This window comes from Amphiura filiformis, chromosome 19, assembly GCF_039555335.1.
Source record: "Amphiura filiformis chromosome 19, Afil_fr2py, whole genome shotgun sequence".
Lineage (NCBI taxonomy): Eukaryota > Metazoa > Echinodermata > Ophiuroidea > Amphilepidida > Amphiuridae > Amphiura > Amphiura filiformis.
This window is the reverse complement of record NC_092646.1, coordinates 10,370,149-10,395,309: the sequence shown is the minus strand read 5'-3', so window position 1 is coordinate 10,395,309 and position 25,161 is coordinate 10,370,149. Positions and strand designations below refer to the sequence as shown.

The window sequence follows — 25,161 nt, the reverse complement described above, 5'->3', positions numbered from 1 at the left end:
AGAAACTCCATACAAAGCAAACCAATAGCCCAATAAAACCAACATACCATAAAACGCAGTAGAAAGTGGAGACAATCTACTGACGACATTCTTGAGGTTTTGAAGAAACTCCATGCAAAGCAATCAATAGCCCAATAAAACCAACCAATACCATAAAACGCAGTAGAAAGTGGAGACAATCTACTGACGAGATTCTTCAGGTTTTGAAGAAACTCCATACAAAGCTTTCAATAGCCCAATAAAACCATTCAATACCGTAAAACGCAGTAGAAAGTGGAGACAATCTACTGACGAGGTTCTTCAGGTTTTGAAGAAACTCCATACAAAGCATTCAATAGCCCAATAAAACCAATCAATACCATAAAACGCAGTAGAAAGTGGAGACAATCTACTGACGAGATTCTTCAGGTTTCGAAGAAACTCCACCACCCTCTATAAAAACGCAGTAGAAAGTGGAGACAATCTACTGACGAGATTCTTCAGGTTTTGAAGAAACTCCACCACCCTCTATAAAAACGCAGTAGAAAATGGAGACAATCTACTTACAAGATTCTTCATGTTTTGAAGAAACTCCATACAAAGCATTCATTCCCCTTCTATAAAACACAGTAGAAAGTGGAGACAATCTACTAATGATATTCTTCAAGATTTCAAGAAATTCCATACAAAGCCTCTATTTTTAAGCATAAAGCAGCATAATTGGACATACCATTTCAAGAAATTCCATACAAAGCCTCTATTTTTAAGCATAAAGCAGCATAATTGGACATACCATTTTATTGGAGTATCTTTAACCATATTTAGTTACTGAATCACCCTTCCAGCTTTTGGGAGGGTGGGTGGGATTTTTTGTCCATCAAGATCGAAGGAACAATTGCAAGTGCATCACTAGGAGAACTATGGACATAACAAAGGAATTAAAAAATAAGACAGGAGACCTGAATGGCTGCACACCACTAAAGTGACAGCTGACTGGACAGAAAAACTGAGCTTGTTGCTATAACAACATAACAACAACCCCTAAATTAAAACTGAATTGACCAGGAGACCAAAACACTTTAAGTGTACTTGAGAATGCTCAAGTGGGAATAAGAGGATAAGCCTCTACACCTAGATGCACATGACAGCCTAATGTCCCTGCTGCTGAGACAATCTAGTTTTTAAAAGATTTGCAACTTTAAAAAACGGAATTGTCTCGAGACAGCAGGAAAGCACAACAACACAAAGAATAGACTCCGCATTGCCCCCACGATCATGAGGACCATTTAATACACATAAGCTTATTTATAATAATTTCACAATCTCATAGAAATTAATACTATATTGAGATAATAACAGATTTCATATCAATTAAACAAATTATATACATTGAGATGATTAATTGCAGCAAGCATTTGGAATTATTTATCATCTTCATATAAATCAATAAATACACAAATTATTGGAAAAATGTGTACAAGCCAACCATATAGGCTGGACAAACAAAAGTTGACTTCTGAATCACATTTAACCAAATTTCATCTTAAGCAAATCTTAAGCATATCTTAAACAGATACATCTTTGGATCAAACAGAGGATTGGATTGGAAAACAGCATTTTTAACCGCAATTAAATAATTAGAAATCTCCAAAAGAATAAACAATGCCAACCAAGTTTCTCAATGGAGAAACTTGATTAACCCTCCCCCCCTCCCCTCCCTCCCTCAAATCAAATGCACAAAGGTGGAAAAGCAAAAGCCTCAGGATGCCAGATGAGTCCTGAACCAATCCAACCCCTCTCGAGGACCAATGAAAGATGTCATATCTAAATGGGGCAGCCACACCACCATCATCTTGATGTCAGCCAGTAATCAGCTGCTGAAAATTTTTATTTACACATGTAGTGGTTTTCTTACAAAATCTCTATTGATGATCAGTGAGGAAAATATAGTATATACACCAAAGATTTATGTACAGCCTGTACCGAAAACATAGGAAAATATTGCAGCACCCCATACACCCAACAAATATTATTAAATCAAAAGGGGCAATTTATTTTGTAATTTAAACCACATGTTCTATGAAACAACTAAACAGGGATCTATTATAATAGCATACAGGTGTATAGGTATAATGATAGTTGTATTAAATGCATCAAGCCCAAAAATGAATACGCTATAAATATGACAAACTTTTAGGAAAGAAGACTGCAATTGTATAAATATTACTTTAATAAGTTGTCAAGCTCAGGCAACTAACCTTTGTAAACCTAAACCTATAATAATAGTTGTGCACAAGCCATAGCAACCAGATTTTTATTTGTTTGTTTGGTGTTAACATAATGAATAGAAATATATGTAGTTTTTCTCTCTCTATATATATTTACTCTCTATAATTATATGAAATGTACATAATATGAACATATATAAATTATACAATTAGCATGATTAGATAGCACCATTAATTGTGCTAGATATCGCTTTACATACAATATTGCTTGCTGCATTTTCCAAGCATGTTTAGTGTAAGTTATCAAATACATACTTAAGGATGGACAGAATAGTGTACAGTATGAAGTAATTCACATGATAATATTCACATGATGTGCAAATTGACATAAGCATCAAATTTCAGTTTATTTAACTGATTCTAACCTTGAAATGTATTTATCTAGAGATATTTTCATCTTATTTGATCTTGAGAACAAAACCATAAGTAGCTGTAAATGGCAAATTTTGAAAGAAATGATAACAAATCGCTATTTGACAATTGAGCCACACAAAGTATTACTGTAGCTCCCATTTCAAAGACCCATTAATGATAACAGATCATGAATGGGGCCTACCTGACCCAATTTTAAAAGTGACATTTATAAAATAAAGTAATTCACTACCAATGAATGGTAACCCAGAGAATAATTTTATCACTGCTAACTTAAAAGTTCTTGCAGATGAATGAAATAAGTTACCAAAGCTAATAATCTCATAAATAATCTTAAGTGTGTTCACTGAATATGTTTAATCATCCACAATTATCAATGTTAAAAGCTCTTAATAACCCCTTTATAGATGGTAGTACAGCAATAATAAATTGAACTGGTATCTACTAATATTTTTTTTTTTTTTTTTTTTTTTTCAAAAAAAGATATCTGTTACACAAATTGATCAATTATGCTCCAGAAAAAACAACTACAAGTTTTATAACATATTGAAATGAAATGATAATGTTAAAACTTAATACCCCTTTAAACACGGTAGTACAGCAAAATTATACTAGTAGAAATCGAACAGTTATCTACTAATAATTTTTTCAAGAATTGAAAAAAAAATATTATCTGTACCACAAATTAATCAATCATTGAAGTGTTCTATGAATATTCAATAATCACCTACCCTTTTAAAACTTGGTATCATTTGTGATCTTTTATTCCTCTTTGATTTGATTGATTTGATTTGATTTTATTCCGTATCTCCATATTGCACATACAACAATACAAGGTAAATAGATATAAAATGCATTAAGATAAATAACATAAAATACACATGAAAAACAAAGCAAGGAGATATCACAGGATAGCCCCTTAAGCCCAAAGGCTTATTTCCAAAGGGGTCCTTTATACATAAAAGGGCAAAAGGCATAATACATTTAAACAAAAAATATATATGTTTTCATATTTTTAATTACCTTACACAATGTTGCTTTCTTATCCATATGAACGAAAGCATCAAATAATACAAAGTTTGAATTACTTGAACCGCAATTTAATGCAAATATTTAATTTCCCACCGAATATTAAATATGTTCCACATTCTACCAACTATAAATAATGTAAGGACCGTTATTGTTAGAAATTAAATTTTATATCTATTTTTGTTTTGTTTCGTTTTTGTTGTTTTTGTTTTTTTTTGTTTTGTTTTTGTTTTGTTTTTTACAAACTGGATGTCTGGTCTGTTTTTAAGCTACTCTTTTACATCCATTCATTAATTATTTTGATTATAATTTATAATGACAAGCTTATTATGATGTTTCACATCTTGCATGTCGTGTGTGCTTATACTTGTATTTGCAAGCCACCATCATCCTGGAACACTAATCTAGACTTCTATATTTATGACTGTGTTCCTCTTTATTGATAAGTAATGCAAAATTGATAAATAGTAATATCCAATAGGGCCTATATTCAATCTTAAAGCAATTTAAATTACTGTGAAAAGAAAGTTGAACCTATTATAATAGACATATTTTTACATCATTGATAAATACCATCATTTATATACTGTCATTATCCAACTTATCCTGTATGCGTAAATGATGCAAAGTAGGGCCTACATATTTCATATTTTAAGACAATATTAATCACTGTGAAATAAAAGTTGGACCTATTATAATCATTATGCAACTTGTGCTGTATGCATAAATGATGCAAAGTGTCCCTTGTAATATCGACCTAGTCTCTTATATTTTGCAATTCTTTTCTACACCTTAGGGCATGTAAAAAGTGTGTCCTAGAAAGCGTTAACTTCATTGTCTTTTAGATTTTGGTTTTCATGATGAACAACATCCCATAAGACTAAAATGGTTTTATATTTGTACATAGCAAAAGACATCACATTAAGGACATCATATCAGGTTGATAAAGTATTGATGCATTAAAATATACCTTGTTTTTTAAATTTAACCGGTATTTCATTGAAGCCAATAGTTCTGTAAAACTATGCAATATGAAATGTATCTAATTTACATATAATGCACATGTACATGTATAGTCTCTATTTGTATTCCGAGTTAGATTTCAGAATCATGGGAATTACAAGTCTATAATAGTTGAGTCATTAGATGAGCATTATTTATGGTTAACAGTATTTTGCTGAAGAATAACGACTGATATCGTAAAACGGGATATTCGCCAAGTTTTATGACAGAAGAAAATCATTAGTAATGGTATCCGATGCCAATTTAAATTGTTCATCTAAAGTGAAATGAACGTCATCAGCTACTGTCATAACAATTTCAACTTCGTCTTGTATTGTTCTTCTTGCTTGTGGAAGAATAAGAAGCTAATTCTAACAAAACTTTATTCCTCTCGATACCTGTTGAGCTGAAGAAATATGCTGATGCATACCACATGTAAATTGACATCTCAATTCTGCTGAATTTACTTTCTGCCAAATGTGTTATTGCAGGATTATCATTCTCCGTTATCTTTTCTATCTTGAATATTAAACGACGTATTGCTGCCATGGCCGAGAATGTAACTAGTCAGCTTGAGTAACTTATGGCCGGGGTCTATTCACATCGCAAGCCACATATGATGCAATCCTCAACGCAATTGATGTGCAATATCAGCGGAAGACACTTCTGAAATATAACCACAAAAAAACAAACAGCAAAGAGAAGAAAACTATATGTGCTTTCCCCCCATTGTTTGATACCTTTGTACCTTATTATGTTGATATTAATGGTTGGTATGTAAGCCTGATCCAAGATACGCAACTTCTAGATTTTATTTACTAATAACTGACTTGCATGCAGATAAGGTATGCAACCATGATACAAATCTTAACTTTTAAGGCTTACATTCGCCTGACAAATAAATATGTATCTCCATCCCATTAATAGAACATGTCCAAATACTCTGTCTGATTTGCACGTTGACCATTTCTTTTCGAGCAACATGTAATCCATTAAATGATACTCAATATGTGAGTTAATATGTCATCTTATCATACTGGTAATGCATGAGCTAATAATGGCAGAAAATTTATAATATAAACAACTGTCATTGCCTAATCTATTATCGTATTCAAATCGTGATAAAAAATGCAAACAAGCAAATTAAAAGATTTAGCGATAAAGCCACCACCCAAATTTTAGAAAGTTTCTGCCGACTTACATTTAATCGACTAACACTAAGACATATAAAATACTTAATTGATTTGTCTCAGTCTCAAACAAAGCATTTACGGAGAAATGTTTAGACTACTTGCCTCTTTGTAAGCAATGTGAAGCCGATGGCTTCAGAACCATGTATAGCTTCTACCCCGCACCATCACCCAGTGGAACATACTTCCTGCATCCATCATCCATGAGTCAACATCAAGCAAATTGTTCAACACCAAGGTCTGGAGCATACAGACACACTCAGCTCAGCTGTACACAGTCGAGACAGTGGATTCAAACCCAGCCTCATCAAACTAAGTCACTCTGCACCAGTCACTGTTTTTATGCGCACCTTTGGATTATGCACCCTCAGTTGAGTTGTTTTTAGACATTTGTGATGCCACCAGAGTCTGGACGTCGATACCAATTTGTCCTGTCCAGTATTTCTTTAGATGTTAGATGTAGATGTAGATGGCCAATTCCACCATGAAAATGACAAAACCAGTTCTGCTCTGTGGATGCTGAATATCGCTTCTATACACTTAAATATTAATGAAATATGAACATCCACTGATGCAGTAATGTATAGTTATCAAGCATATACTTTATAGATTACTACCAAACTAGCTACTAGTAATCTTTTTTCACGGCAGTGAAATGATGCCACTTTCACCCACATCTCATATGCACAGTTTATCCCTTACATATCCTGTGTCATGAATAGGTATGTAGCCCACCAGCCATGTGGTTAATAGTCTAGGAAATTATTCCTAATATCTCATACCCTAGTTTGTATGCCTTTATCTAATCTTGCCACACATGACAACTTACTAATTAGCCCTAACCCGGAAAAGAGTCTGTCCAGGAGTAGGAATTTGTTAGCCTTTTTTATAAACATGTTTTCAATTGGCTTATAGCCATCACATGATGACAATACACATAACTGATTGGTTAATCAAAACTAGCAGGGTTCATGGCCAGGCCTGATTACAAAGTAAATATATTCTGTATAGAAAACTGTGCAGCAAGCGATTTACTTCAGAAAATTACTACATTGCACAAAACTAAGTCCATTATCTATACTCTATCGTTAATTGAATGTTAGCTAATGTTTATTGACTCTAGTAATTACCCATGTGTAGGCCTATAACCTGTATAATATTGGTGTTCATACATATGACCCTGACAAAAGCTAGCAAGAGCAAGCTGTGTAATTATTTTGTTTACTTGTGATAAGATACAATTTTGTTCGTAGTTATTTGTTTCTTAATAGTACCGTAGGTGACTTAATAAAAATTCCTTTAAAAAGGAATGGGCGCCCAATGTGAGCTTGGTCGTGATGTGGTAAATTTCATGGTGGTTAGATTTGGTATTATTATCTCTTGCAAACCCGGTGACACCTCATTATAGAAATCAGACCTGTCGATAGGTTGTAAGAGGGGATAGCCTTTTCCAGGCACGAATTGGGCCATATATAAAGGAAGTTTTGCTACTTTGCAACGCAATAAAGACCTAAATGCAAAACGAGATCCTGTAGGTGGCTCCCGAGGCCCGGTCCCGAGGTGGCTTAAAAAACTAAATGCAAAATGTGGTTTTTAAAAATATTGTTTTCAGAGTCAAGACGCAGGTATCATTATTAAGCCTCATATCACTTATTTATTGTCGAATAAGTGCAGAGTAGGTTCGATATGAATACCGGTATTGAATGTTAGACCAAAGTAGCTCAAAGTACATGTACTATACACCTGATCCGTGAACTTGTCTTTTTTAAAGACAAATTCTTGTTTCACTACCAAGAGCACAAAATTTTTTGGTCCATCAAGATCGAAGGAACAATTGCAAGTGCATCACTAGGAGAACTATGGACATAACAAAGGAATTAAAAAATAAGACAGGAGACCTGAATGGCTGCACACCACTAAAGTGACAGCTGACTGGACAGAAAAACTGAGCTTGTTGCTATAACAACATAACAACAACCCCTAAATTAAAACTGAATTGACCAGGAGACCAAAACACTTTAAGTGTACTTGAGAATGCTCAAGTGGGAATAAGAGGATAAGCCTCTACACCTAGATGCACATGACAGCCTAATGTCCCCTGCTGCTGAGACAATCTAGTTTTTAAAAGATTTGCAACTTTAAAAACGGAATTGGCATAGATGTGCTAACATAGCCTGCTAGTGGTTCGGTCGAAAGCCGTGTATTTTAGACAAAATAAAGCATTTGCATGATTCTGGACTTTTGATACTGACAGTACAAAAAGTCCGAGTCAAGATCGAAAGAAGCTCACTCTCCACGTACCAACACGCGTTGCGTATTGTTTCTACTACTTATTACATCAGTAGCTACTATTTTAAACAAAATACACAATTTTAACTGTTTTTCATATTTGAATTGACCGTTAGTTTGCCTCGGTGACCTTTAATTGCTTATTTTGTTTTCTACTAGGGGCCTACAAAAATTAAGCGTCTGTTTTAAATCAATTTAGACTCTACTTCCCCGTGTTAGAAACACTGGACTAGGAAGTTTTTCCAGTCGATTGGTGGCGCACTGTACGAAAATCTCGATTTTCTCGAGTCGATCTGAGTTGAAGTAGAAAACCTTTCAAAAACTTCTGTTTTTTGACTAATTTGTCGATGTATTCAGGGGAAAAGTGGTTTAATGAAAGTCTGTAGACTTATTCTTTATTTCTAAGCAACTCTGACAAATTTCCATTTTTTTAAATGTTCCTGTGAAATCACTGAAAGGGCCTTTAATATACCTTGATCGTGAGAAGCTGGCATTTTGAAAACTTGACTTTTGACCTCTGTATGACCCCCTTAATGACCTTAAATGAATTTTAAAATATTTAAAACATGTTAAGAATGTCATAAGGATCATTGCATTTAAATTTCAGCTGAATTGAAGCATTTTGAAAACTTGACCTTTGACCCCTTTATTGCCCCTTAATGACCTTCAATGAATTTTAAAATATTTTCAACATGTTGAGAATGTCACAAGGATCATTGCGTTTCAATTTCAGCTCAATCGGAGGATTTTTTTTAACTTGAACTTTGACCCCTTTATGACCCCTTAATGAACTTTAATGAATCTTAAAATGTTTTTAAAATGTTTAGAATATCATAAGGATCATTGCATATAAATTTCAGCTCAATTGGAGCATTTTGAAAAACTTGACTTTTGACCCCTTTATGACCCTTTAATGACCTTAAATGAATTTTAAAATATTTTTTAAATGTTTAGAATGTCTTAAGGATCATTGCATTTAAATTTAAGCTCAATCGGACCATTTTCGGTTAAAATGACCTTTTTTGACCCCCATGACCCCTGGATGACCTTCGACGTTTGGAAATATTTTTATTATATTCTTTATGTTTTCCTCTTTCATATGACACCACTCATGGGGTCATACCTTCGTGGCATTTAGAGATATGTCCATTTCAGACCAAATGGTTAGTCAGTTAGTAAGACCTTTTTTGACCCCCGTGACCCCTGGATGACCTTCGACGTTTGGAAATATTTTTATTATATTCTTTATGTTTTCTCTTTCATATGACACCCCTCATGGGATCATACCTTCGTGGCAATTAGAGATATGTCCATTTCAGACCAAATGGTTAGTCAGTTAGTAAGCTAGTAAGTAAGCTAGTAAGTAAGCTAGTAAGTAACATTCACTCCTATAGGCTGATACCATTTCATGGTTCAGCAAAAACGAGGTTTTTCCTCCATCAGTTCGTTCAAAATTTCAGCGCCGACATGCGTGTTTATTCTAAGAGCCATTGTGCGGACGTGATTGTAATCAAGTAATTGCATCAAATTATAGTTATATATGCGCTTCGAGAACAAGTAATTGCGTAAGTTGATGTATGGCCGAGTGGATAGAACGTTAGACTGGGAATCTGTTATGAACCTTTTTTGTGGGTTCGAGTCCCTGTGTGGCAGAATTTCCTTTTTTTTTCTCTTTTCTCATTTTTACTTCCTTTCTTTCCTCTTTTCTTTCTCCTTTTCTTTTTTCATTTTTTTTCATTTCTTTCTTTCTTTCTTTCTTTCTTCCTTTCTTTTTCATTCTTTTCTTTCTCTCTCTCTTCTCTCTCTTTCTCTTTTCACTATTTCTTTATTCTTTCTTGCTCCTTTCTTTTTAGTTTTATTTGATTGATTTTCTGACTGCAGTGAATCGTGATTGATTGTTTTTCACTTTATATAATTCAGAAATTTGTAGGCCTGCTAAGTCTCAGGCTGTTTTTTAAATATTCTTCCCAAATTCGATTTGCAAATGATTGCTTTTTGATATTGTTGTTGATGTTATTGTTGTACCCTATTACATTGTAATCAGGGGAATAGCAGCATTGATTTATTTCATCAAAGATATCAAGGCTATAAATTCAAAATCAACACATTTTCCATGGCGTATCTTGACGAAGTGCCCCCAATTAATTTTAAAATTTATAAAATCCTTATGAAAATTGCCGAAAACGTGCATCCGACCCGGCATGCCGCCCCTCATGACACCCCCCAGGATACCCCCACCAACTCACGAGCTCCGGGCACGAGCTAAGCCAAGTTTCATGTCTTGACCGTGGATCGATATTCTATTGTAAGTAGGCCTACGTCCCGGTACGCTTGTTCATTTTCTGCATGGCTGTTTCTGTTATGAACTTACGCCCCTCTGATATCAAGCGCATGAAAAACTCTCGGCTAACCTTAAACAATCATAGTGCAAAATTTGACCTCAAGTTTGAGAGTATGAATTTTTGTACCCAAATTTTTAAAGTTCATGCAATGAATGTGCAAATGTATTAGGGTTAAAGAACTGTGGCCTGATAGATGAGCATATAGTGGATCCTAGTGTTAGGCATAAAATGCATATTTTTAGTGGTTTTGGTCAAAAATTTATCATTTTTAATCATTTTTATCAATTTCTTGCATTGCAAAATGTGTATTACACTTTATATAATTGATATACATGGCATTGGTAATTTAGATTTATAATAGGAGAATTCAAATAGAAGACATTTTCCATGGCAACAGGCAATTTCCTTAGCAACAGGCAATTTTTTGTCAATTTTGTTACTGAGGAAGTTACTTAAAATTGAGTATACATAGGCTTAGGAACCGGGGGGCTTGAGGAGGCTCAGCCCCTTCAATAATTTTGGTGCGGGGCTGGAATACCTTTCAGCCCCCCCCCCCAATAATCCTAGGTGAACTTAAAAAATTGTGATAAAATAGAGGGAAAAGGGGTCTTTGTGACAGGTATTTTGCCAAATTTTCTGACTGCGAGGGCGGAAACCCCCCTCGCGCACTCCCCTCTTGCCCCACAATTTTTTTTTCATGTTTCAGCCCCCCAATGTTGAAAATCTTCCTAAGCCTATGGTATAAATGGAAATTGCCATGGAAACTGCCTGCTCTTTGAACCTTTATATCTTAAAATGAAAGTCTTGTATAACATGTAGTATACCGATAAATACAATCTTTTGTAATGCAAGAAATTTCTAAATATTATGAAAAGGAGTAAATTTTTGTCCAAAATACCCAGAATTAAAAAACACACATTTTGTGTCTACTTATGAATTAAAGAGGTCATAGGTCACAGATAAATGTTGTGATCAAAACATCCATCTGACCATCTCAATAAATTGATATAATTTTCATGACGCATAAATCTTTTTTTTTATTCAATCCCATGCATGTAAAAAATACATTTTGTGGTCAAAACTGGACTGATAAAAATCACCTAAAAATTACATTTTAACCCATAAATCAATTTATGTATTGAATGAAGAGACTTTGTTCAGAGAGTTCAATATCCATGTGTCATGTATTCTGCACACACATATGAAGTTTTTACTCCATTTAGTTTCAAATGAACAGTTACCGGCTGGTAATTGACATTTTGGGTAAAAATGAGAAAAATCCTTTAATAACATGACTGTTGCCATGGAAACGGAATACAATGCACAATTTCAAATTTGACAACATAGCAGAAATTTAATCTACATTTTACCAAACATTGGGCTGTTCCAGAAAATAATCAACCACCCCCTATAGAGGGCACTGGAATTCCGTACTCTTTTTGCTAGCCCATAAGGGGCTGGCATCTGTGGGATTTGTGTACACAAAAGATTATCGCTTTCTTCTATTGGTAATTATTTTATTTTACTTTTTGTGGTGTAAATTGTTTTGATGTTTGCTATTCAATTTGTTAGGAAAGAAAGTATGTTTTTCTGTTTCAACGAACGAAAACAAAAATATTGCCAAAGTTATGTTTGAATTAATTATGACTTTAAAAGTTATAGGTTACGCCTACATATAAAAATAACTTGTTCTATAGCATATCAACAAGGTAATTATATCACCAATGAGGTCATATCAGTATCCTTGACTATCATAGCTTGATCTTTGATTGCCTGTGAGTGCATAATTGATATGTTGGTAACAGATCTTATAATGTTGTAGAATCAAAATCTTCATTATGGCCGTGTGTCCTGAACTCGCCACCCTAGGCGTTACATCACAAATATTATGAATTTTTATACCAATGTTGTTTCTATTTAGATTATCTCCACAATTATCAAACCTAAACTAGCAAAAGTATACATATTTGGAAAGCTGAAGGCATAATCAATTCACATACCTTTCAACTCATTATACAGGGTGACCTTCAAGTTGTACAGGGTGGAATAAAAAAGATTCAGATAAAAATGTATTACCTCCCTATACTGGGCTGCTACTGACTGATCACTCTTTTAATTTTCCACCATTTAGCATGACAGAAAGACAGGAAGCCAGTGACCTTTTATCCGGTCCTACCGGTTTTGATGCAGAAGAGGGGACTACCACCAGGGAAGAAGTTGACTGGGATGATACCAATTCCTTTGGAGATGAGATCGATGAGGAAGATTTCCAGATGGATGATGATTCTTCAAATGAAAATGGTGATATAATGGGAAGAAGACCGAGTAAGTTTAATCAGGCGATTTTGTACATTACTGACGTACGGGATTGTTTAAGGTGGTACAAAATAATCTATAGACGAATCCAATTTCACACATTCCTACACTTCAATGGCAGGTATTGGCAGACATACATTGACTTAATGACGGGGTCCATCCCACCAGAAGTGTAAAATAATGCAGGCTTGGCAGGGATTTTAAACCACATCGCACATTCCATCCCCTCCATCATGCCATCACCCATGTTACACAGTACAATTAGGCAAAAAAATAATGACAACTATACAATCTAATACTAGTATACTAAAATAATGAGCGGTCTCTGTAAGTCTGTCCGGCTATGCGTTTCGCTGCGCGTCGACGCATCGATCCGATATTTCGGATATAGATAGGTACCGGGCGTACGCTGTTCGTGAGGTGGGTTTAAAGATCATCGGAGGTCAAAGGTCAAATTTTAAAACTTTGTCCGATCGGGCCCAAACTTGGTGGGTGGAATCCTTGATAGGAGGGGAATATATGTGCGAAATAAAATCGAGGTCAACCAAGGTCAAAGGTCATTACGGAGGGGGTCCAATTTCAAACTTTGTCCGATCGGGCTCAAACTTGGTGGGTCGAAACCTTCGTATGAGGGGAGCATGAAAAACATTATATGGAGGTCATCCGAGGTCAAAGGTCAAAGGTCATGGATTTCAAACTTTGTCCTATCGGGCTCAAACTTGGTGGGTGGAATCCTTGATACAAGGGGAATATATGCGCAAAACAAAATTGAGGTCAACCGAGGTCAAAGGTCATGTAGGGGCTAAATTTAAACTTTGCCATATTGGGCTATTAAACTTGATAGGTGGAATCCTTCGTATGAGGGGAGCATGAACAACATTACACCGAGGTCATCCGAGGTCAAAGGTCATCTGGGGTCAAACAGTATCGCTATCATGCCAGTGCTCTCACAGCATCAGGGCTCTCACAGCAGCAGGTGCACTAGTCTATACTAATAAAATAATGAGCTCTGTCTGTCCGGCTATGCGTTTCGCCGTGCTTCAACGCATCGTTCCGATATTTCGGATATAGATAGGTATCGGGCATTCCACGTTTATGGGGTGGTTTGAAAGGTCATCGGAGGTCAAGGTCAAAGGTCAAAATTTCTAACTTTGTCCGATCAGGCCCAAACTTGGTGGGTGGAATCCTTGATACAAGGCGAATATATGCCCGAAATACAATTGAGGTCAACAAAGGTCAAAGGTCATTATGGAGGGGTCAAATTTCAAACTTTGTCCGATCGGGCTCAAATTTGGTGGGTGGAATCCTTGCTACGAGGGGATATATGCCCGAAATAAAATCGAGGTCAACCGAGGTCAAAGGTCATTACGGACGGGTCAAATTTCAAACTTTGTCCGATCGGGCTCAAACTTGGTGGGTGGAATCCTTGATACGAGGCGAATATATGCCCGAAATAAAATTGAGGTCAACAGAGGTCAAAGGTCATTACGGAGGGGTCAAATTTCAAACTTTGTCCGATCGGGCTCAAATTTGGTGGGTGGAATCCTTGCTACGAGGGGAATATATGCCCGAAATACAATTGAGGTCAACCGAGGTCAAAGGTCATTACGGAGGGGTCAAATTTTAAACTTTGTCCGATCGGGCTCAAACTTGGTGGGTGGAATCCTTTATACGTGGGGGAAATATATGCCCGAAATAAAATTGAGGTCAAAGGTCATTACGGAGGGGTCAAATTTCAAACTTCGTCCGATCGGGCTAAAACTTGGTGGGTGGAATCCTTGATACGAGGGGAATATATGCGTGAAATACATTTGAGGTCAACTGAGGTCAAAGGTCATCACGAAGGCTTCAAATTTCAAACTTTGTTCGATCAGGCTCAAACTTGGTGGGTAGAATCCTTGATGAGGGGAACACGTGAAACTTAATCAAGGCCAAAGGTCATCCAGGAGCTACATTTTAAACTTCGTCTGATTTGGCTTAAACTTGGTGAAAGTAATTCTCCATATCACGGGAGCACTATCACGGTTACAGGTGCTCTTACAGCTACAGGTACACTATTGTCTGTCCAAATAACTTAGATACCCGATTTTTAGGATATATTTCGAAAAGTTTTCACTTTGGCAAAAAGTCATGAAAGAAAAGTTGCTAAACACTGTTAGACCTAACAGAAATTATTAGTAAAGCAATGAAAAAATATTCTTCCTTGTCTACTTTTATTCAATTTTTACCGATTTACAGCAAGATATCTGGGTCCAGCCGAATATTCTTAATGAATTGAAACTTTTGATGGGATAATCTATTTACAGTAAGGGGTGTTTGAACATTATAATCATGCATATTGATCAGTGATTCTACTTTTTTTCTTTGATCCTTTTACTAATTCACAATAATGGCGGTCGACTCAAATGCATTCAACAAAAGCATGTTTTCAATCTACCGCGAGAGGTCGTCTCACACGCATAACAAATACACTCCGATCAAATAGGTTGATGACAATATTTGATTGAATGGACTGCACTGTGCCATGATTTCGGTGAATGACACCGGTTCAAATCCTTTGTTTGGAGCCAATCAATAATTTCATGCACAACCTCTATAAGATGTCACAGTTGGTGCATTATAACAAATGATATGATGCGTCTGGAGTGTATTGTGAATTATACTCCTCACCAATAACATCAAAACATTCATAGGGCATACAATATTTGTATTTTCTTAGAATTGGGCCAATCCAAAAGCATGCACAGAAGAAGATTCAAATACCGCGCCGAATTGTTGTAATTGGTTGAGGGACAGCTGGGATCATTGAGTTAATACACTAAGAATAAATATGCCAATTAGAAACACTGTCTGCATTTTATGAACTGAATTATATTTTTCATTTTTATGAAATGTTTTTGGTGAGGAGTATAATTGATTTACTATTCATCCATTCACTATCCCAAATCACCATACCTACAAATCTGTATAATGAGACCTTCCAAAATAATGGTACCCAACTTCTACCGGATTATTTTTAAAGTGTTGAGAAAAACCTTCCAATTTCAATAGAATTTCTGGTAAACTCTCACTCAACGCTTTGGAAACACAAAAATCCTGTTAGGTCTCAGCGAATGTTAACACTTTTCTTTCATGACTTTCTTTGAAAGTGGACATTTTTTCAAATAAGTAACAAAAACTGGGTGTCTAAGTTAATTGGACAGACAATAGTATAATATATAAGATCAATTTTTAAGTGTTTTTTATCCACCCAATCGAGCAGTCTTATACCAGTTTGGTGTGGATGGACCCCAAAATTGGCTGAATGAATTCTGACAATCACTTGGCTCGTAGGATTTGTCCCCTAGCAGAAATTCTATACAGCAAGAAGTGTATCAAAAGTGTATCAAAGTGTATTAAAACTGTATCAAACAGCAATTTAATACAGTTTTGATATACAAAGGGTGTATTGAAAATGTATCAACTGAAAATATAAGGTATCAAAACTGTATCAAATACCACCTAACTGTATCAAAATGTATCAAAAGTGTATCGAATTTGAACTTAGTTAATTTTGGCCATGCTTGTGGTGTATCAAAAGTGTATCAAATTGAACTTTGCAGTTTTTCAGTGTATGTAAAGTGTATCAAAGTGAACTTTTGGTGCTAGATGTATATCAAAAGTGTATCAAATTGGACTTAGTCAAATTCTGGCTGCATACAGTGTATCAAAAGTGTATTAAATTGGACTTTGCCTGTTTTTTAGTGTATGTAAAGTGTATCAAATTGAACTTAGTTAATTTTTGGTGGCTAGAGGTATATCAAAAGTGTATCAAATTGGACTTGGTCAAATTCTGGCTGCCTATAGTGTATCAAAAGCGTATTAAATTGGACTTAGTTTATTTTGGGTGGCTAGAGGTATATCAAAAGTGTATCAAATTGGGCTTTCATAAACTGACCTTTTGTAGTGTATCAAAACTGTATCAATAACTGATCACATGTCTAGATAATGACTCATCATTTTCAAATTTGCCCGTGTGGCATGTATGCAGTTAACACCAGGATTTGCATTTGAAATGTACTGTATTTTAGAGCAAATTATGGTGTTTTATTTATCATGATGAAGATACAAACATGCTTGTAGACTGCACATTAGGTTACAATGTAGTTGTAATCAGGGACTGTGATTAAAGAGGAAATATCTGACTTTGTTCTGATAAGGTAAGCTTACTATATATTATATATAGGGCCTCAATGTATATGTATTAAGCATGAATATAGCACATGCCTGTATAGTAGATGTTATTGGTAGCCTTTTTGTCTCTTTATTGAGGGTAACAACTTCAGTGACAAGCACTGCATTCCAAGCAGGCCCTCTGATGTATGTATGTTCCATTTTGGTTGGGTTTTGCTTCTTTTTTGCAAGACTTTCTCACACATTTATCCTATTGCGTTGTAATTTTGAACGTTGATAGGGGAAAGTGCATTGAGCTGCTCCGTGATGGGGGAAAGTGCTAGAGGTCAGCATTAGCAGTAGAGGGCAGTGTTGAATTTGAGCTTGATTAGACTAATTTCAAAATTTGACCTTTGACCCCTTCACTTTGGGGTCATTAATGTTGGCAAATATGTTTAGATCATGTAAGGATAATTCTTGTTGAATTTGAGCTTGATTGGACCAATTTTGAAATTTGAAAAACTGTATCAAAAGTGTATAAAAACTGTATCAAAAGTGTATCAAAACTGTATCAAAAGTGTATAAAAAACTGTATCAAAAGTGTATCAAAAAACTATCAAAAGTGTATCAAAAAACTATCAAAAGTGTATAAAAACTGTATCAAAAGTGTATCAAAAACTATATCAAAAGTGTATCAAATGGCATGTATCAAAAATAGGGCGGTCCCGCTTGCCAGCATTAGAATTGGAACGCTGATTTGATACAGTGACATATTTGATGCACTTTTGATATAATTATGTATAAAATGTGTATAAAATGAAAGGATAAGAATTTCAATGCTAATTTGATACAGTTTAAATTGGAACGCTGATTTCATACAGTGACATATTTGATACACTTTTGATATAATTATGTATGAAATGTGTATGAAATGAAAGGATCAAAATTTCAACGCTAATTTGATACAGTTTAAATTGGAACCCTCATTTGATACAGTAACATATTCTATACACTTTTGATATAAATGATGTATGAAATGTGTATGAAATGAAAGGATAAAAATTTGAATGCTAATTTGATACAGTTTAAATTGGAACCCTGATTTGATACAGTAACATATTCAATACACTTTTGATATAAATTATGTATGAAATGTGTATGAAATGAAAGGATAAAAATTTCAATGCTAATTTGATACAGTTTAAATTGGAACCCTCATTTGATAGTCACATATTCGATACACTTTTGATATAAATGATGTATGAAATGTGTATGAAATGAAAGGATAAAAATTTGAATGTTAATTTGATACAGTTTAAATTGGAACCCTGATTTGATACAGTAACATATTCAATACACTTTTGATATAAATGATGTATGAAATGTGTATGAAATGAAAGGATAAAAATTTGAACGCAAATTTGATACAGTTTAAATTGGAACCCTCATTTGATACAGTAACATATTCGATACACTTTTGATATAAATTATGTATGAAATGTGTATGAAATGAAAGGATAAAAATTTGAATGTTAATTTGATACAGTTTAAATTGGAACCCTGATTTGATACAGTAACATATTCAATACACTTTTGATATAAATGATGTATGAAATGTGTATGAAATGAAAGGATAAAAATTTGAACGCAAATTTGATACAGTTTAAATTGGAACCCTCATTTGATACAGTAACATATTCGATACACTTTTGATATAAATTATGTATGAAATGTGTATGAAATGAAAGGATAAAAATTTGAATGTTAATTTGATACAGTTTAAATTGGAACCCTGATTTGATACAGTAACATATTCAATACACTTTTGATATAAATTATGTATGAAATATGTATGAAATGAAAGGATAAAAATGTGAATGTTAATTTGATACAGTTTAAAGTGGAACGCTGATTTGATAGTTATATATTTCATACACTTTTGATATAATTATGTATGAAATATGTATGAAATGAAAGGATAAAAATTTGAACGCAAATTTGATACAGTTTAAATTGGAACCCTCATTTGATACAGTAACATATTCGATACACTTTTGATATAAATTATGTATGAAATGTGTATGAAATGAAAGGATAAAAATTTGAACGCAAATTTGATACAGTTTAAATTGGAACCCTCATTTGATACAGTAACATATTCGATACACTTTTGATATAAATTATGTATGAAATGTGTATGAAATGAAAGGATAAAAATTTGAACGCAAATTTGATACAGTTTAAATTGGAACCCTCATTTGATACAGTAACATATTCAATACACTTTTGATATAAATTATGTATGAAATGTGTATGAAATGAAAGGATAAAAATTTGAACGCAAATTTGATACAGTTTAAATTGGAACCCTCATTTGATACAGTAACATATTCGATACACTTTTGATATAAATTATGTATGAAATGTGTATGAAATGAAAGGATAAAAATTTGAACGCAAATTTGATACAGTTTAAATTGGAACCCTCATTTGATACAGTAACATATTCGATACACTTTTGATATAAATTATGTATGAAATGTGTATGAAATGAAAGGATAAAAATTTGAATGTTAATTTGATACAGTTTAAATTGGAACCCTGATTTGATACAGTAACATATTCAATACACTTTTGATATAAATGATGTATGAAATGTGTATGAAATGAAAGGATAAAAATTTGAACGCAAATTTGATACAGTTTAAATTGGAACCCTCATTTGATACAGTAACATATTCGATACACTTTTGATATAAATTATGTATGAAATGTGTATGAAATGGAAGGATAAAAATTTGAATGTTAATTTGATACAGTTTAAATTGGAACCCTGATTTGATACAGTAACATATTCAATACACTTTTGATATAAATTATGTATGAAATATGTATGAAATGAAAGGATAAAAATTTGAATGTTAATTTGATACAGTTTAAATTGGAACGCTGATTTGATAGTTATATATTTCATACACTTTTGATATAATTATGTATGAAATATGTATGAAATGAAAGGATAAAAATTTGAACGCAAATTTGATACAGTTTAAATTGGAACCCTCATTTGATACAGTAACATATTCGATACACTTTTGATATAAATTATGTATGAAATGTGTATGAAATGAAAGGATAAAAATTTGAACGCAAATTTGATACAGTTTAAATTGGAACCCTCATTTGATACAGTAACATATTCGATACACTTTTGATATAAATTATCTATGAAATGTGTATGAAATGAAAGGATAAAAATTTGAACGCAAATTTGATACAGTTTAAATTGGAACCGTCATTTGATACAGTAACATATTCGATACACTTTTGATATAAATTATGTATGAAATGTGTATGAAATGAAAGGATAAAAATTTGAACGCAAATTTGATACAGTTTAAATTGGAACCCTCATTTGATACAGTAACATATTCAATACACTTTTGATATAAATTATGTATGAAATGTGTATGAAATGAAAGGATAAAAATTTGAACGCAAATTTGATACAGTTTAAATTGGAACCCTCATTTGATACAGTAACATATTCAATACACTTTTGATATAAATTATGTATGAAATGTGTATGAAATGAAAGGATAAAAATTTCAATGCTAATTTGATACAGTTTAAATTGGAACCCTCATTTGATACAGTAACATATTCGATACACTTTTGATATAAATGATGTATGAAATGTGTATGAAATGAAAGGATAAAAATTTGAACGCTAATTTGATACAGTTTAAATTGGAACCCTCATTTGATACAGTAACATATTCAATACACTTTTGATATAAATTATGTATGAAATGTGTATGAAATGAAAGGATAAAAATTTCAACGAAAATTTGATACAGTTTAAATTGGAACCCTCATTTGATACAGTAACATATTCGATACACTTTTGATATAAATTATGTATGAAATGTGTATGAAATGAAAGGATAAAAATTTCAATGCTAATTTGATACAGTTTAAATTGGAACCCTCATTTGATACAGTAACATATTCGATACACTTTTGATATAAATGATGTATGAAATGTGTATGAAATGAAAGGATAAAAATTTGAACGCTAATTTGATACAGTTTAAATTGGAACCCTCATTTGATAAAGTAACATATTCGATACACTTTTGATATAAATTATGTATGAAATGTGTATGAAATGAAAGGATAAAAATTTGAACGCTAATTTGATACAGTTTAAATTGGAACCCTGATTTGATACAGTTACTTATTTGATACACTTTTGATATAATTATGTATCAAATATGTATGAAATGAAAGGATACATTTCATTTGATACTTTTTTGATACATTATCTTGGCATTTGATACACTTTTGATATGTATAAAAAATGTGTATGCAATGTTAATTTGATACAGTTTTGATACATAAAAGTGTATGAAATGAGGGTTCCAATTCAAAGCCTTTTATTTCATACATTTTTCATACGTATCAAAAGTGTATCAAATTTCAGCCAGGGTCTATACACTTGGCTGAAGACAAAAGCTGAAAAAAGCATTGAAGCTCTTCTCATTTCCATGAAGAGTTTAGATACAAAATGCAATGATCGAATGCTGCCTTATGTATTTTTAATCAATATTATTATTTAATGTAAATAGAATAGTACCTATTTGGACATGCACATATATCACATTTTATGTGTCAAATAGTGGATGATTCCCCAATTTCTTTTGTATTGCATAATGACTAATCAGTCAACATTAGGTAAATTTTCACGGGAAAATTTTCTGGACACGTGACCAATGCGTATCAATGTGAGTGTAACCTCGAGCCTGATCTCTGACCTCCGGCGGCGACCTCGCTATTCAAGTCTTAGTAATTTTGAATTGGAATAGTATTTTTGACTGCAATTTTGATAGAAATTTGTGCATTGCAAATTTATTGAATATTATGTTATCTTAATTTTTTCACAATATCATCAAAACGTAATTTCAAAAATATCTATCTGCGGAAAAAAATATTTATCTACGGAAACTCTTACCATAACATTATTAACTTGCGACAAGGAACTTGTTTTGCATCAAAGGAGGAATTCTTCCTATTCAAATACATTGGAAGAACACCCACTGTGCTTGGGGTCACATTCCATAATGCTAATATGTCTGCGCCCATGGATGTCACGTGTCCAGAAACTTTTCCCGTGAAAATTTACCTATTAATTCTGACTGCTAATAATGATTCAAAAGTCTAGGCCTGTAGTGTTTATGGGTCATTCTTCGGTAATGTGCCTTGTGGAAATTAGTGATTTCAGATTTTTTTTTTTTTTACAGATTAAGGAAACAAATGTATCAAGTATATGAAAACAACCTTTAGCTCAATCTTTATAAGTAACCTCATATATTTTGGCTTTTTCTGTCCCAAATGCAATATAGAAGAAGCAAAAGAATTGGCCCAACTTTTAAAACTAGACATAAACTTAAACTTACAATTATCGTCATTTTGAAAAACAAAATAACAAAAACAATGCATACATTTTAATGATCAGATGGAGGTACGCTGACCGTATGCACCTGTATGAGTGAGGAATGGTTAGTTTTGATGAATTTGTTGTGCCTACATTGTACTCGAAGGAGGAAATGACAAAAGATGACTCATGCTGTCGGCGTCAAATATGTAACTTCACAAAATTGGTCTTCTCAAAGTACTATCAAAGTGTTGTGATGGTATATGATGCAAATTGGGGGACGGTTAATTTTCAGCATAAAGAGAGAAATTATTTCAAGTCCTTGCTTTGAAAGATGTGTTACAATGTTTTTTGCACAATAGACAACAAATGATTTGCTATTCCCAGTGTTTTTACGCTGCTGAAGTTATCCACAAAAAAATATCAGCATTTAAATAGTTTCACTAATCCACAATGGGGACATTGAGTTTTTGGGGTCATGACACATTGTAAATGCAATTTTATCGGAAATAGGAACTTCTTCTAATATTTTCTAAAATTTGAACTCTTGTCATTACATTAATTGAGGGGAGGGACAGGGGGAATGTGCCTTCCCCCCACCTTTTGGCAAAATGACCCATTTTTGTCCTTTTCAATCACTTTTTGGCAATTCAGGCCAATGTCCCCCCTCAACATTTCCAAACAGAATTGATGCTAATGTTTGTGTGTTGCTTCCGCTATGCACCCATCAAACTTCGATTGCACAAACATTTGTAATCCTCAAGGGTTCTTGGCAAAAATGACATAGATACACTCTACCCTCCATGAGTACCAAAACAGAGCAGATTTACCATAGCATTACACATTGAGCAATTTTGAGTTGGTACTCTTTGACTATTTCTCTTTGGTGTATTCTTGGTATATTTCAGGTGCTGCAGTGGTTGATTCTTCTAGCGACGAAGAAAGTGATGCAGAGTCAGCAGGAAATAATGACATAAAATCTCCAGAGGAGAGGGTTGATAACAGGAAGAGGGTGAGTAAAAGAGTATAGGCCTCTAAGAACTATTTTGATTGGTTACAAGTAGGGCTTTATCATGTATTGAGCCAATCAGAGACATGATTATATGACAGTGATGCAGCGTCAACAGGAAATAATGACAGAAAATCTCCACAGAGGGAGCTAGAGGGGAGGGTCAGTAACAAGAAGAGAGTTAATAAAAGAGTATAGGTCTTTAAGAACTATTTTGATTGGTTACAAGGAGGGATATATCGTGTATTGAGCCAATCAGAGTCATGGTAAGATGCAATAGAGTCAGCAGGAAATCATAACATAAAATCTTCAGAGGAGGGGGCTGATGGCCCGAGGGTGAGTAAAAACGTATAAGAACTATTTTGATTGGTTACAAGGAGAGTTGTATCATTTATTGAACCAATCAGAGACATAATTATAATCAAAGAAAGTGATTCAGAGTCAGCAAGAAATAATGACATAAAATCTTCAGGGGAGAAGGCGATGACAAAAAAAAGATGAGTATTGAAAAAAAAATGTACATTTAGGATGGATTTTAGTGTGAGGGGGCAAAACCAAATTTTAGTTCCCATTTGTCAATTTTTTGTCCCATTTTTAGTCATTTTAAGGATACTTTACTCTTTCCCGTCTCCATTTTATCCTTTTTTTTGGGGGGGGGGGGAGTTTCCCCAGCTCTGGCTCCACTGTCTTGGACCCCACTAGGGGTCTTATAAGGCAGGCCACCCGTTATGCACTCATTCCCGCCTTTAAAGTCCTCCTTTATTTTATTGATGGTTGAAGAGAGGGAGGCCAGGAGAGATGAAGAGGTCGAGAGAGGTAGAAAAAGGGAAGAAGGTGAGATGGAGGAGATGATAGAGTGAGAAGCAAAACCATTAAAAAGCAAATTTAACCAAAGGTTACAACATCAGCTCTTCCTGCAATCGATGTTGCAACACAAGCTCATGTAATCGATGTTGCAACACTAGCTCATGTAATCGATGTTGCAACACTAGCTCATGCAATCGACGTATGGACATTGCAATACTACTCAATGTTGCAATGTAAAAAAGTAGTAATAAATTTTTGGAACTAAAAATATTTTTTTTGCAATAGCTCAATCTAAATTAAATTTGACCAAAAATAAAATGTAGAATCACATGTTTTTTAGAAAATAAGTTTTTAACTGAAAAAAAAAACTACCACAAAATCCATATTTTCTTACAATAACATTCACTAAATTAACAGACTTGGCACAGGTCTGAGCATTATAAATCATATGCAGGCTTAAAATTGTGTGTTTAATAAAGTACCATAATTGCATTTAAAGGTGAATTTGAACTTTGAATCACCTTTGCAGGTTGAACTAAAAGATTAGCTTAGAGCTTGTATGTATCATCTAGCAAAACATAATATGTGACAGTGACACGATCTGGTCCATATGGGGCCAAAGGAGGCATTTTGAAAATTGAGAGACTGTAATTGTTACATTATACATACAATATGCTATCATTTACTGAAAACACCAAAGGTCTAGCATACTTAGTTCTAAAGTTATGACGTTTTTTGATGTCTATTTTCTTATGTATTTCATTGTTTTTTACTCCATATTTTTACCTTTATCTCAGTTTCAAATTTGCCGCCTTTGGCCCCCATGGACCAGATCGTGTCACATATTTGTCTAATTAAAGAATAACTTAGTGCTATATTTTTCTGACTTGCGATTAGTTGTTCTTTTTTAAACACAAATATATGATTGATATGTGACCACAAAAACTCC

At 33.8% G+C, this 25,161-nt stretch overlaps 1 protein-coding gene across 1 annotated transcript in view; it reads left to right on the top strand.

Annotated features, from left to right (window-relative positions):
- Positions 1-25,161, top strand: part of LOC140140374 (probable ATP-dependent RNA helicase DDX60) — a 105,856-nt gene that overhangs the window by 2,527 nt on the left and 78,168 nt on the right. Inside the window, exons 2-3 of the mRNA XM_072162135.1 lie at positions 12,623-12,816; positions 23,305-23,408. Coding sequence (XP_072018236.1) covers positions 12,624-12,816; positions 23,305-23,408 — 297 coding nt within the window. The 5' untranslated portion in view covers position 12,623. The remainder of the gene's footprint in view (positions 1-12,622; positions 12,817-23,304; positions 23,409-25,161) is intronic.